Source organism: Lepus europaeus, chromosome 3 (assembly GCF_033115175.1).
Source record: "Lepus europaeus isolate LE1 chromosome 3, mLepTim1.pri, whole genome shotgun sequence".
NCBI classification, from domain to species: domain Eukaryota; kingdom Metazoa; phylum Chordata; class Mammalia; order Lagomorpha; family Leporidae; genus Lepus; species Lepus europaeus.
This window is the reverse complement of record NC_084829.1, coordinates 49,644,267-49,660,590: the sequence shown is the minus strand read 5'-3', so window position 1 is coordinate 49,660,590 and position 16,324 is coordinate 49,644,267. Positions and strand designations below refer to the sequence as shown.

The window sequence follows — 16,324 nt, the reverse complement described above, 5'->3', positions numbered from 1 at the left end:
CAGTATACTGTAACATTATGTTTGACTCTCTGGGATCATAATATTATTAATCTTCCATCATAGTTATCTGTTATTTTACCATACTTAAATAAATGTATGCTCAATTCGGGAAGATTGCTTATCAGAATTATAATGACTCTGAGAAAGTTATAAAAACCGAAGTCCATCTTTCTTTTACTAAAAGCATGTCAATAAAAGTGAATTTTTACGTTCTATCAATCTGTTTTTAAGTGAGTGTCCTCTAGCCTTCTGGCTTGTGTAACGATATCATGACTGAGTACACTGTAAAGTTAATATGAGGAAAATAAAGAAGAAAGTACAGTAGCCTCTTCTCTAAGTTGGTTTTCTCCACCAACGTGAAAAAGTGCGACCATCCTTAATGTTTCACTTCATTTGTGATCTATTTGTTTGCTTTGTGGAGAAGCTTACTTCTTTTCATATGATCTTTGGTTATCAATAGTCACTCATGGCTTATGCTACCTTTCCATTGTTTAATATAAATGTGTTTCTCTTGGACAAAAAGTGTATACATATCTTAATCATACAATAAGACAACATTAATAAAAAATATAATAAAGAATAAGCAACAAAACTGAGAATGAAGTAAAGTGAAAAATTTTAAGATCTCACCTATGTAAAAATACACCAAGAAAATAGGAAGAGGAAATATACTGAAGCATAACAGTTATTATTAATTTTTAAAAAATTATTTTTTAATTTGAAAGTCAGAGTTACAGAGAGAAGGGGAGGGACAGAGAGAGATCTTTCATCTGCTGCTGTACTCCTCAGTGACCACAATTTCCAGGGCTGGGTCAGGCCAAAGCCAAGAGCTCCATCCAGGTCACCCTTGAGGATGGTGGGGGCTGAAACACTTGGACCAGTTCTGCTGTTTTTCTCAGGCCATTAGCAGGGAGCTGGATCTGAATTGGAGCAGAAAGCACACGAACTGGCACCCATGTGTGATGCCGGCATCAGAGGTAGAGCTTCACATACTGCACCACAATGCCAGCCCTAAGAATTATTATTTTGAAGTTATGGGTTCATGATTGATATATTTTCTCTTTATAACATGATGTTGTTTTATGAACAGAATTAAAGCAATGTAAAAACAATTTAAGGGTCTATTTTTTCTTAATCTAAAATAATATCAAATTTAGAGCAATTCAGAAATATTCAAACATATAAAGAAAAGTTTCTTTTAATTTCTCAGCCAGAGTTATACTAAATCATGAACAGAGGTTGCCAATCCAAGGATCTACTCTCTCAAGAATTTTACTTAAATTCTATCATTTTATAATTCAAAATTGAATGCTTCTGTCCTTTTTCCTCTCTTCAATGAACTCGTATTTTCAGGTTTCCACATTCCACATTAATTTCTATGATAATGGTGAATTAATTTTAACATATATGCTTTTATATATTACAAAGCATCAGTAAAAAGTTAATTCAGAATTTAAATGTAACCACTAAATGTGTTTCTTATTTACACTATATTATACTGAGCAAGACAACATAAAAATTTAAGGCAGATTTTTGACTTAGAGAAAATCAAATTCAATGAATTTATGGTTTAGGGTTACTTTACTTGGATAATTTTCCTAACAGTGTGATCATTCATTAGGAAAAAAAAATAATATTAGATTTGAAAATAAACAATTATGCATGTTAAATTTGGATATTTCTGCTGTGTGTGTGTGTGTGCTTGTGTTTGAAGTTCAGGAAATAAAAGTACATTTCCAATATAGATTACCTAAAGCAATGTGATAAAATTATCCAAAAAGTTTAAAGATTAAGAATAAAATACTTCAAATTCCAACGAGTCACATTTAACTTATGTGAAGAAAATCTAGAAACCATAACGTAAGGTAAGAAGAAGATAACCAGTTGAATTCATATTCTCCAAAGTCAGGTTGCAGACATAGAAGAAAATAGGTAACTCCTTCCCCATTACATTTTGTGTGAATTTTATTTTGTTCCACGTCATATTCGAGCATAATAAAATGGTTTCTTGAGTGTATATATGTGTTTTAATTTGCTAAATTTCAAAAGAGTTTATTGCAGAGAAATATGAGGAAACTTTAAAAAGTTCATGGAAAATGGAATTGAAAGGTAAGTTTATTTTGGTGTAAAAAAGTAGATTTTTCAGAATCTTCATTTTTCATGAACTTTTTGAAGTCCCTTGGTAGTAGTCACAATGAATGTAATAGTCGAACTATATAAGATTTTTAAAGTAACAATGCCTAATTGGTAGGACTTCCAGAACAATGGAGTAAATACCCTGAAAAATCCAAAAATCCGTGCTTTCAGAAAAGCAACACAAACATTGAAATAACATTTTCAAAATTAACTATTTAAGATCTCTGCAACATAATTAAGCTTACAAAATATCCAAAGAGCCTTTACTTTAAAAAAAAAAAGCCCAAATTTTTAAAAAAGATTTATTTATTTATTTGAAAGGCAGAGTTATAGAGAGGCAGAGGCAGAGGCAGAGAGAGAGAGAGAGAGAGAGAGAGAGAGAGAGAGATCTTTCATCGGCTGGTTCACTCTCCAAATGGCTGCAACTGCTGGAGCTAAGCTGACCCAAGGCCCGGAGCCAGGAGCTTCCTCCAGGTCTCCCATGGGGGTGCAGGGGCCCAGGGACCTGGATCAACTTCCACTTTCTCAGGCCATAGCAGGGAGCTGGGTCAGAAGAGGAGCAGTCAAGATTCAAGCCGGTGCCCACATATGCTGCCAGCACTGCAGGAGGCGGGTTTACCTGCTACGCCATGGTGCCAGTCCCCAGAATGCAGAATCTTGGAAAGAACAGTGAGATTTGTAATTTTTGTTTTGACTGATACTTAAAAGCCATGCATATGGGACTGGTACTATGGCACAGACGGTTAAAGCCCTGGCCTAAAGCACCAGCATCCTATATGGGCATCAGTTCTAGTCCCAGCTGCTCCTCTAATGATCCAGCTCTCTGCTATGGCCTGGGAAAGCAGTAGAAGATGGCCCAGGTCCTCAGGCCCCCGCACCTGCGTGGGAGACCTGGAAGAAGCTCCTGGTTCCTGGCTTTGCATAGGCGCAGCTCTGACCATTGTGGCCATCTGGGTAGTGAACCAGTGGATGGAAGACCTCTCTCTCTGTCTCTACCTCTCTCTGTAACTCTGTCTTTCAAATAAATAAAATAAATCTTTAAAAAAAATTCTGCATATTTATGGGGTACCATGTAATGCATCCAAACATGTATACACTTTGTGTGATTTTTAGTTTAGTGTAAACAACAATGTCATCAAAGTTTCATCATTTCTTTTGGTGAAAATATTTAAAATAATTTCTTCTAGCTTCTGCCTTTCAAATAAATAGATAAATCCTTAAAAATAAATATTTGAAAGTAATCTATAGAAATTTTTAAAAATTAATATAACTTTCAAATACTTGAGAAGGGTAGCATAAGAAAAAGTAAATAATCTAAGTCCATATATTTAGAAACAAAGATATATTCTGTTTGGTAAATCAAACAGTGTACAAGCTAGATTACAATTTTTGTAATTCACCAGAAGACTTGAAACCAGGGATACTGAGTTGGAAAGTTACTGCTATTCATTACAAAATTTCTTCTCATTATTTATTCTTTGAATGCATTCTTAATTAAAATAATATAAAGATTTTTATTTATCGTCCATCACCAGTTCATCCCCAGATGGCTGCAACAGCCAGTGCTGGGCCAGGCCAAAGCCAGGAGCTTCTTTCAGGTCTGTCATGTGAATGGCAGGAGACCAGATACTTGGACCATCTTCTGCTGCTTTCCCAGGGACATTAGCAAAGAGCTGCATTAGAAGAGGAGATGCTGAGACACCAGACAAAACTTGGCACCCATAGCGGTGGTGGCATTGCAAGTGGTGCCAGCTAAACCACAAGGCTGACCCTGAATAAGAATTTTAAATAAAAATGAGTATTTGGACTTTTCTGAGAGAAAGGAGAGTTTCATAAATATTTAAGTTTCATTTGAAAAGTAGAGTAATAAAAATAAGAGGCAAAAAATAAGGCTTAATATTTAGCCCTTGTAAATTAATGGAGAGAAATTAATGAGAAAATTGCATATAATTAAGGATTGGAATATGTGGACATATTGATGAGCTTGCATACCAGATTAGTGAACAAAATGTATTTGAAAAATAATCAATCCTTTAACATATAACATCTAGTTGTTTTGTATCTGAGATGGTAAATTAATTTTTTCTTAAATTCACTTCATGTTTGCCCTTTTGTATTGGTACTTAACTGAGCACCACTGATAAGAAGATATGTTTACAGCTATCATTCACATCAAGATTTCCCACTAAAGCTCAATTTATTTCAGATATTTTCTATTTCCGTAATTCTGCCCACAGCCCTAGTCATTGGCGCAGAGACAGGTACACAAGTTAAAACAATATCCGGTTAAAAACAGCCTCATTTATTAGAAAAACTATAAATAGTAAAAGTCTCGGCTTTTTTAAAAGTTCTAGATTCTATTATAAATCTTTCAACTGATCTTTCCACAGAATGAAGATACTATACTATCTCTTCCATTTTCTGTGTTACATGACCTTCATTCTACCAGGTAAAAGAGATATTCTTAGTATTTTTACATATACCTTATAGCTAGAAATAGAAATACTGGATTTTTTGGAAAATGAATGTGCTTAACACAATCATGTCAATTAAAGTGTTGTCACTATTGAATTTTGGTATCTTCATTTAGAATACTACCATTGTAATTCACCTACTTAACTTTCAAATTCAGTATGCAGATAAAACATGAAAAAGATGAGATCCTTCATCTTATTTGTATCTTGATTTTAATGTTTAGATATTGAAATGATTAGGAAAGCAATAATTTGTTAAGTTCATTTTTAAGACTCAGAAGTGTAAGCTTGATAGTAAATAGGACCCACAGAAAATAAATAGACTGAGAACAACAGTATATATCTCATGGGCTATCAATAGCATAATCTATAATGTGATCCAGGATATATCTAGAATATGCTGGGCAATGAGGAACAGTAGGAATAGAAGGACAAATAAAATATGTAGGACCTCAAACATCCTTGTTAAATTAATCAATGAATTAATGAAGGATTTAGTAATGTCCTATGAACCAATTTAAAAGAAGTAATAAAACATGTATAATATGTATTGCTGTGAAGACCTGGATGGTCAATCTTAAGAGGTTTAGCCACTTAACCAATGAACTATTTGTAACAATGGAGATTTAGTTTCATATTCATATATGTTCCATTTAGCCCTAGAAAAAATGGAATCTTAAAAGGTACATAATATAGCAGATACAAAATTGAGATCAATTCAGAAGACCTAGATTTTTTTGACTAGCTCATTACCTAGTAACAGCTTTGTGTACCTTGCCACTCAGATTTTACAGATTTGTCAACATCTGTAAAATAACACAAAGAAAATACAAGCGTAACTAGTTATAAACTTAAAAAAATTAAAACCTGACATATTGTTTTATGCCTATTGATTATATTTACCTCAAAAGACTGCAGTATTAATTCAGTGAATAAAGTATTAGAATATAATCCTACAAACTAAAATTTGTCAATTTAGAGGTTTTATTTTGATAGAGTTGTTGGTGTTGATACAGTCATTATTAGTAATGAACAGATATGAGGAAATGAGGGTCTGAAATATGATTAGGAAAGGCAATCAGGCATATAAGCTGGCATGTCAATCAATTACCACATAATAGTGTTATTTACTAAGCACAATTCTAGACACTGAGATAACATAAATAAATTCACACTCCAGTGGAATAAAGAAAATTGATCTGAGTTAGGTTTGTATAAGTATTATTTAAACAGCAAGAATAGTGAAATTATAGGAATGGTGCAAATTTGAGGAAATGTACTGAATTCCCTAATAAAGAGCTTTGAAATTTAGAGTAACACAGAGAGGCAATAGTAAAAGCAAATAGATGTGTGTTTACTATATGAAAACAGCTTTCCATATGTTTTTCACATAGACATATGATCTGATCTTCCAGATAACATTATGAGATGACTATTATAGAATGTTTATAGAAGAGGAACATAACATAAAAGAAGAAAATTTTTCAAGGTGACACTACAATGTGTCACAAGTGGAACACAAATGTAGACTTTTCAGATCCTAGCATATTTTTTTCTTTTTCATCATAATGCTTCTGATAGTAAACACTGAGGATAAATAAAAGGCTGAGGGTTTGGCATTGTGGTGTAGTAGTAGTAGGTAAATCCACTGCCTGTGACACTTCCATCTCATGTGGACACAGGTTCCAATCCCAACTGCTCCACTTCTGATACATCTCCCTGCTAATGCACCTGGGAAAGCAGCAGGAGACAGAAGATGGCCCAAGTGCTTGGGTCCCTGCACCCAGGTGGGAGACCTGGAAGAAGCTCCTGTCTCCTGGCTTCCATCTGGTCCAACCCTGGTTGCTGCAGTCATCTTGGGAGTGAACCAGCAGACAAAACACTTCTTTCTCTGTCTCTCTTCCCTCTCTCTTCGAAACTCTGTCTTTCAAATAAATAAAATAAATCTTTTTTAAAAAAAAGAAAAGGCTGAATAAAAAAGCACAAGGTCACATGGAAGAAAGCTGCACTTCAGATGTATAGGGTCTGTATATCATCAAATTCTGCATTGACCGAAAACTATAGAAATCTTTAAACAAGGTTTTGAGGACACTGGATTTGAGAATAGTGACCACAAACTTTACTTTACCCTTTGACTCTGTAATAAATACTAAGTTATGAAATATACAGGAATGCACAAAAAGCCGTCTTTTTTTCTTTACTATTAGCAGACCAATGAAACAGGAAGGGTAATACAAAATATCAGAGCAGATTACTTGGAAGCAGTTCACAGAATAATACATATGCATTGTACAATAGTGTCTGGCTACTGATAAAAAGCTAAAATAAAGGAATGAAAAGAGTTCAGTCTAAGTGATTATTATGATGGAAAAACAGTGTTTGTCCAAACAGGGTGACATTATGCTGGAGAGGTCAGTCACAGAAAATCGATAGATTAGTACTGACAGTGGTTGGAACAGGAAGGAATTGAGTACAACATAATCAATTCATAAAGATAGCCAAGTCAACATAGAATCATGGATTACAGAATGTGATTGCCATTAAGTAACCCTACAAGAGCTATACTGGCCGGCGCCGTAGCTCAATAGGCTAATCCTCCGCCTAGCAGTGCCGGCACACCGGGTTCTAGTCCTGGTCGGGGCACCGGATTCTGTCCCGGTTGCCCCTCTTCCAGGCCAGCTCTCTGCTGTGGCCCGGGAGTGCAGTGGAGGATGGCCCAAGTGCTTGGGCCCTGCACCCCATGGGAGACCAGGAGAAGCACCTGGCTCCTGCCTTCGGATCAGCGCGGTGCACTGGCCGCCGCGCACTGGCCGCGGCGGCCATTGGAGGGTGAACCAACAGCAAAAGGAAGACCTTTCTCTCTGTCTCTCTCTCTCACTGTCTACTCTGCCTGTTATTAAAAAAAAAGAAAAGCATGTGTATGTCATAAAAAAATGCTAAAAAAAAAAAAGAGCTATACTAATGATGTGGCTACCTTTGGAAGCTATGGAGAAGACTTCAGTTCTCTTAATTGTACAATGAATGATAATGTCAATAAATTCCTGAGAGTCACAAAGTTTAAGAGATAATATAAACAAAAAATTTTTCTCATTAAACATGTTGCAATGTTTCAAAAAGTGAGATGGGAGTAGTAGTATGTAAAAAGTATTTATAAATAGATAAATAAATAAAACAGAGAAAGTATAGATAAAGAAATGAATAAGATGAAGTATTAGAAAAGAAGAAATACAAATTAGTGTTCAGATGCAGCCAGTTTTAAAATGTTTCAGAACGGCTCATAGGGGAGAGGCATTTTGTGCAGTGGTTAATACTCCACCTGGGATGCCTGCGTTTCGTATCAGAGAACCTGGGTTTGAGTCCTGGCTCTGCTTCAGATTCCACCTGCCTGCCAGTCATGCTGTGGAAGGTAGAGGTAATGGATGAAGTACTTGGGTCCTAACCAGCCATAGAGGGGGCCCATGATGGAGTTTCAGGCTCCTGATTTCTGTCTGGCATAGCACCAAATATTGCATGTTTCTGGGGGAATGGAACAGCACATGGAAAACACCTCTCTGTGTCCATCTTTCTTTCTCTTTTTCTCTTCCATTGAGATGAAATTAAATAAAAAGCATTTTTTAAGAAAGAGTAGTTCATGACTCTCAAATGACAGAATTAATGGTGGCTTTGGTAGTTTACAGTATATTTCAAGGTGAATGGGAGGCTGACTTAAGAAGAGTGAAGCGGCCGGCGCCACAGCTCACTAGGCTAATGCTCCACCTGTGGCGCCAGAACACCGGGTTCTGGTCCCAGTTTGGGCGCTGGATTCTGTCCTGGTTGCTCCTCTTCCAGTCCAGCTCGCTGCTGTGGCCCGGGAAGGCAGTGGAGGATGGGCCAAGTGCTTGGGTGCCTGCACCCGCATGGGAGACCAGGAGAAATCACCTGGCTCCTGGCTTCAGATCCGCACAGGGTGCCAGCCGTAGCGGCCATTTAGGGGGTGAACCAACAGAAAAGGAAGACCTTTCTCTCTGTCTCTCTCTCTCTCACTGTCTAATTCTGCCTGTCAGAAAAAATAAAATGAAATAAATTTAAAAAAGGAGAGTGAAGAGATATTCACTTGTGGTGAAATGTTAGCTAGAAAACAATGTCAGTTCTGGGGCTAGTCTAGGTATTACTAAACTTAAGATCAAGGCAACTAAATTTCTTAGATAATTTGTTTACTTGGGAAATTTAAAGAAAGGAAAATATCCCCAAATCCCAAAAGTGTGAGGAACTTCATAATAACAGTGGACAATGGGACTACACCTTACTCAATTAGAGTGGATACAAAGCAAAACATATAACAAAACACATGTGAAAATATGGAAGATTAAAATATGAAAGTTAACAAATATTGATTTCAAACAAGAAATTTCAATGAACATCAGAAAATATTATGGTGGCCAGCGTTGTGGTGCAGCTGGTTAAAATGTCTGTGCTGACAGCATTTCACATCAGAGCATCAGTTGAATTCTGGCTGCTCTGCTTCTGATCCAGTTCCCTGCTAATGTGCATGGGAAAACAGTGGGAGATGGCCCAAATACCTTGGTCCCTGCTATCCATATGAGAGACCTAGACGGGGTTCTAGGCTCCCACTTTCAGCCTGACCCAACCCTAGTTATTGCAGCCATTTGGGGGAATGAACCAGAAGATGGAAGATCTCTTTCTCTCTGTCTCTCTGCCTTTCAAACAAATAAGATAAATCTTTTAAAGATAAATAATATTATTAATTGAATGTAATAAAAAAGATACAGAGACAGGCATTGTGGTATACGCACGCTAAGTATCCACTTGGCTGCCTGCATTCTATGTTCAAATCGCAGCTACCCTCCTTGCAATCCAGGTTGCAGTTCCTGCCAATGGCAGGTAGAAGATGATGGCCCAAGTATTGAGCTCTGCCACAATTACAGGAGATCAGGATGTGAGTTCCAGGTTCTGGCTACAGCTTGGCCCAGACCTGGCTGTTGAGACCACTTGGGGGAAGAACCATGGATGGAATCTCTCCTTCTCTACCTCCTCCTTCATCTCTGTGTCTCTGCCTTTCAAATAAATAAATATATCTTTTTAAATATTCTTATGGAAGAAACCCAAAACCTAGAATCCAAGTCTAACAGCATCAGAAGTTTGCCTGAATTTCAGGATTTCAAGGTTAATATAATAGTCTAAAATCAATGTCACTACATGAGATTAGAGAAAGCTAATATTAATAAGTCAATAAGAAAAGATGATTTGTGTAAAAGCAATTACTTTTAAGTGACTCTTTTTAAAAGTTTTTTTAAAAGATTTATTTATTAATTTGAAAGTCGGAGTTACATAGAGATAGTGGTCTTCCATCTGCTGGTTCCCTCCCCAGTTGGCTGCAATGGCGGGAGCTGCGCTGATCCAAAGCCAGGAGCCAGGAGCTTCTTGCCAGTATCCCACATGGGTGCAGAGGCCCAAGCTTTGGGCCATCTTCTACTACTTTCCCAGGCCATAGCAGAAAGCTGGATAGGAAGTGGAGCAACCAGGACTTGAACTGGCACCCATATGGGATGCTGGCACTGCAGGCAGCAGCTTTACCCTCTACACCACAGCGATGGCCCTTTAAATGATTGTAAGTGTTTCAAAGACTGCAATAGAAGAAAAACAGTATCATTATTCACTATATATCATGTTTTTTGTAGAAAATCAAAGGGATCCACAATAAAATAAAAAGAATGCATGGGTGAATTTAGCAAAATTGTTAGATACAAGTCAATGTAAATATATATATATATATATCTGTATATTAATGCCTAAAATATTATGTAATTTCAGTATCATTTAGAATAGCATTGAAATATCAACTACAAAAGGAATAACTCTACAAAAAGATAATGAGATCTCTACACAAAAAAACTAAAACATATCAACTGATTAAATAAGATTTAAATTCATGAAGGGATATGCTGCATTAACAGATTGGAGGACTCATTGTTGTAAAGCTTGGATATTTCCAATCTGATTGACAGAGTTGATGTAATCTTCAAAACAACTTAAGTGCTTGATTTTCTGTTTTATTTTGTTTTGCTATACTTGATGTAGTAGTTCTGAAATTTATATGGAAATGAAAAACACCAAATAATAATGAACATAGTATTGTGGAAAGAAGACTGAGATGGGAGAACTTCTTGATCAACAAAACAGTGTTATATTGAAAGGAAAAATGTATCAATGGAGTAGAACAGAGAGTCCAGAAATAAATCCATGCACTACAGACCTTTGCTTATTATTATTATTTTATTTGACAGGTAGAGTTTACAGACAGTGAGAGAGAGAGACAGAGAGAAGGTCTTCCTTCCATTGGTTTACCCCCCAAATGGCTACAACGGCCGGAGTTACACCAATCTGAAGCCAGGAGCCAGGTGCTTCTTCGTGGTCTCCCATGTGGGTACAGGGGCCCAAAGAGTTGGGCCATCCTCTGCTACTATCCCAGGCCACAGCAGAGAGCTGTACTGGAAGAGGAGCAACCAGGACTAGAACCAGTGCCCATATGGGATGCCAGTTATAGGTGGAGGATTAACCTAGTGAGCCACGGAGCCGGCCCCAGACCTTTGATTATTCATAAAGATGGTACCACAGGACAACATAGCAAATAAACTTTTCAATAAATGGGGCTGATTTCATTGCACAACCTGAAGAAGTAAAAATGAAACTCGACCTCTACCTCTTACCATAGCTAAATATAAGAAAGAAAGGCAAACCAATGCATCACACAAGTTAATACAGGACAATTCACTAATGATCTTATCACAGAAGGAGGATATTTATTCATCAGTAGTTTTTTGCAAATTAAAAACCATTGAATAAAAAGACAAGTTTTATATTGAAAATCATATCTGTAGTATGTTTATAAAGCAAAGGGTACATAAACAGAAAATATGAAAAGTGCGTACAAAACTATTTAAAAAGAAATAACTCTATAGCAAAATGGTCAGGGATTGATCATTTTCTAAAAATAGATATCTAATTAGGTCTGGGCCTCTTAACTTACAAGGCCTAAAGCCCACCAGATCATTATCAAGCCCCTTCTGTCAGGTTCTATTTGCCTCTCAATCAGAAAACTTAATTGTAGCTTAGACAGCACCTTTCTTAGCTCCTCTAATAATTACTCTGTCCTTTGTTCTAGACCTTGTCTAGCGCACTTGGGCCTCATTCCTTTATAATCATAACCTCTACTCTACCACCCATGGCTCTACTCCCAACCTGTGTGTACTGATGGTCCTCTTCCCCACTTAATGCTGTATAATTGTTCAGACCTGGTCAATGCCACTCTTAGGATCATTGGTTACTATCCTCACCCTGTCTTTTATGACCTTGTCTAAATATGATCAGAGTCAGCGAACTTGGAAGGCTTCCATAGCCTTGGCAACTCATGACGAGAGCCTAGGGTGGTTACTGGCGCCATAAACTAGAGTGTCAATTTGTTGGGTCAACAACAGGAGCCACTGTGCACTTGTTCCTCATGTGGGATCTCTGTCCTTAATGTGCTGTACATTGTGATTTAATGCTATAACTAGTACTCAAACAGTATGTTTCACTTTGTGTTTCTATGTGGGTGCAAACTATTGAAATCTTTACTTAATATATACTAAATTGATCTTCTGTATATAAAGAGAATTGAAAATGAATCTTGATGTGAATGGAAGGGGAGAAGGAGCAGGAGAGGGGAGGGTTGGGGGTGAGAGGGAAGTTATGGGAGGGGGAAGCCATTGTAATCCATAAGCTGTATATTGGAAATTTATATTCATTAAATAAAAGTAAAAAAAAAGATATCTATTAACTCAGTAAATATAAGAAAAGATGCCAAACTTCCTCAATAGTTAGAAAAATGAATTTTGTGGTGAATTATGACATGGAGTGTATGAGCTTTCATTAGATTCATTTCAGATAGAGTTACAACTTTTAAGCAGTGATTGGTTTTGAATGTCTGTTGCAATTATTATACAATGGTATAAGAAGTTTAAGTTATCATAAATGATTTGGAAACATTTTGGCATTACTTACTAATGTTGAAGCCATGTACACACATTAACTTTACATTCCACCCTTAGGAATATTTCTAATGAAACACATGAACATGAGCCCCAAAAGTTACGTTCTAGAGTATCCCAAAACTGTAAGCAATTTATTTGTCAGGAAATAAGTTATAAATTAAATACATTGACATAACAGTGTGAACTCTGATAATTAAAATGGAAGAATTACAATATGCAATTTGTGAATGACTTTCAATAAAAGTTTGAGTGAATGAAATTTTAAAAAAGTATTTGTACTGTATAGTTGAATTCACACAAAATTTTTAAGTGTGCAAAAAATTACAAATCAAGAAAATGATGTCTTAATAAATGAGAAATTGGGATTTGATTATGCTTGTGAAAAAGCACAAGTGGCATGTTGATCATGTTCTATTTCTTAATCTGGGTAGTGCTTATGTGAGTACTTAACTTTTTAATTACACTCTTATTTCAACATTTATGTTTAGATGCTCTTCTACAAGTTTGTTTTTCCTTTATAGAGTGTAGAAATATAAGAAATAGAAGAAACAAATCATATGCTTTTTATTATACATTTCTATAACTAAAATTTGTTGTTTTGTTTCAAAAACAGAATGTATCTATATAATAAACAGACCGCAAGAAGATCTAGAATTCGTACAAATGTAGGATATAGCAACATTGATACTGAACTGAAATCATTTCAATGGCAGAGAGGAGTTTTCAATAAATAGTGTGGGACAATAATTCATTAAAATTGAAAACGTTTGCTTTGCATTTCTGTATCTTAACATTATAAAAATTTTTACATTTTGGAAAGTAAATATGCATTTGTCTTATAATAAAATTGCTGTTGCCTACAACTATAACTAACAAAAACATTAAGTAAGGAAAAATGATTTGGAACAAATATGGCAGATAAAATCATTATTAATATATTAAAATCTTTTATTTATTGAGCACTTGAAAAGTCACCCCAGGACCAGCGTTTTGGCCTAGCAGGTTAAACCATTGCCTGTGACACCAGCAAACTTCACTTTCAATCCAGCACCCTGCTAATGGCCTTGGAAAAACAGCAGAAGATGGCCAAGTACATGGGTCCCTACACCCACACGGAAGACCCAGAATAAACTCCTGGCTCCTGGCTTCAGCCTGGCACAGCCCTAAACAATACAGCCATTTTGTGAAAGAATCAGCAGATGGAAGATCTTCCTCTCTGTCTCTCCTGGTCTCCCTCTGTAACACTACCTTTCAAATAAATAAAAATTTTAAAAATCTTTTAAAAAATCATCCTAAAAATAATCAGCAAAGTGTATGAATAATTAAGAAAGTCAGAAAAATATTCAAGATAAATTATCTAAGACATGAAAATTAAAATTACAATGAGAATTCTTTATTTGGGGTAAAATTTATGGCCTTGTCAGCAGCAGCATAAGTTAAAACCTTAGAATCAAACTCTTTTAAACCATCTTAAGGATACATCAAATAAGACCTAAATGTTGTAAAACATATTTGTCATAATCTGAAGTATCAAAACCTTGGATAGGAACTGATTATATAGAAGTATCTGAAAGATTAAATAAATTATAATATATAATCACAAGGAGATATCAGTAGCTCAAAATTAATCTTGACTCTTGTTAAGAAGAAAAATATGCAGCACAACATTTTTAATCATATATTAATTTAAAATGTTTCAATTTTATACATACCTAGGATTCTGAAATAATAGTGTATTCATATCTTTTGGAATTTTCTAAATTTGGTACAATACACATATAGTATTTTCATTAAAAACTAATGTATACTTAAATAAAAGATGAGTAATTTCAGTTATTCTCTTGTCATTGTAGCCACATGCTCTTTGGTGGAGGCTGATCGTTGCTCAAGATATAAAGGTTTGTGTAGAAGAAAGTGTCACATGGACGAAAAGCAGGTTGATGTATGTTTCTCACCATTTAAGATTTGCTGTGTTGACAGGCCATCTGATGATGATTAATTCTGAGATGGAAGACATCCGTCTGAACAAAGAAGCTGAATGTGCACCAGTGCAGAGTTTTAAGATTACTTTTAAAGTCTCTGAAATAAATGATTAAACACATAAGCCAATATTGTTATAGTTCTTTATAAGGTGTTAATATATTCATTTAAACAAAGAAATGAGGTAGGGACTCTTATTTTCTCTAAGCTGTAGGTTTTATTAGATACATCTGGAGCTAATTTCTTACCACATGACTATCATTCAATTTAAGTTGCGTTGGCCACTTAAACTTACAAAATTGCATGTTTCTCAACTTATTCATGATTTCGTTAGAAATTTGACTCATGAAAATAAATAATCATGAACTCATCAATTTTCTAAAGATTACCATCAGGTGATTAGAATCAAGATACACAAACACAAAACCAAAGCAAGAGATGACTATATGCTTTAGAAGAGCCTGGATGCACTCTTCCTCTGTCATCCCTCAGGATTTTGCTTATTCAGAAAAGAATACTAACTAAATACTATTTTACCATTAAGAACGAGTTATATAGAATCTGAATTTGGGCTAAAAAATCAAAACTCAAGTATTAGCCAAGATTTTTGTTGACATTGCCATGTTTTTCAGATGGAATGAGGAAAGAAAGTCTATTATTTCAGCGTCAGTATAACTGCAAGAGAGCATAAGTAGTTTGTGTTTATTAAAAGTTGTCAGGGGGTGGTGAAATATTGAGGGCAGAATTTGTTTTCCAGCTAAAAAGGGTAAATTATTCTTGCATCAATGTTCCTATAGACACCCAAACATTTTTTTAATAACTACTGCTCCAGGATTTTTATTTTGTTTTGTTTTTAATTGAAGACCTTCTGAACCCAGTGGGAATGTCTACAATATTAATTAAAATTAATTACTAGGACAGAGATCTTATACCAAGACAGGGATCAAAGAGCTATTGGGGTTGCTAGTGAATTATATCTCAAAAAGCTAGTTTAAGTCATACAGTGCACATGTTAGGGGAAAAGAGTATAACCAATTCCTGTATTAGTGTAGGATCAGAAGCCAGATACGAGAAACAGTTTTGAAGACTTAAGAAAAGAAGGAAGAAAAATATGTAAAGAGCTCCAGGGAAGAGGAATGAGTTCAGAAAACTGAACATAATAAGAAGTAAGGCAAATACTCAAAATTTACATTAAACTTTGAAAGGCTAGGAAGATATTGACCACAAGATAGTTGTTTAACATGCAAAAACTAGTTATGATAACCAAAACTTGTAGAAAAATATACAATAAACTAGTCACATTGTTCCCGACTGACTGGGCCTGTGTTATTTCCTCCATTGTAATAACGGAATTCCAGGAAGAGCCAGTAGATAAAAGTCAGTAGAAAAGCAAGATCTTTTACACGTCAGGAGAGTGTACATTCAGCAGTGTGTGTTGATAATCTCAGGAGAGAAGTGCACTCAGCAAGGTTATGGGCTCTCCCTTGGCATGATAAACAGTCAAAGGGGGTAGTGTCTGAGGGCAAGGCTAAATTGAATATTCAAAGAGGCAGAGTTTGGGTGTCTTGAGCACAGCCCATTCTCTTGCCAATTTTTAGAAATCTTACAGCGCTGTGGTGTCAGATGCATGACTAGAAGTGTTAGCCATGGAAACTTTATTACGTTTACTTTACAATCAACTGAAATTCATTGCAGGAACACAGC

At 35.7% G+C, this 16,324-nt stretch overlaps 1 protein-coding gene across 1 annotated transcript; it reads left to right on the top strand.

Annotated features, from left to right (window-relative positions):
* Positions 1–4,527: 4,527 nt before the first annotated feature.
* On the top strand, positions 4,528–14,639 carry DEFB114 (defensin beta 114). The gene is made up of 2 exons (XM_062187210.1): positions 4,528–4,585; positions 14,494–14,639. The coding sequence occupies exons 1-2, from the start codon at positions 4,528–4,530 to the stop codon at positions 14,637–14,639; spliced, it is 204 nt and encodes a 67-aa protein (XP_062043194.1).
* Positions 14,640–16,324: the final 1,685 nt, after the last annotated feature.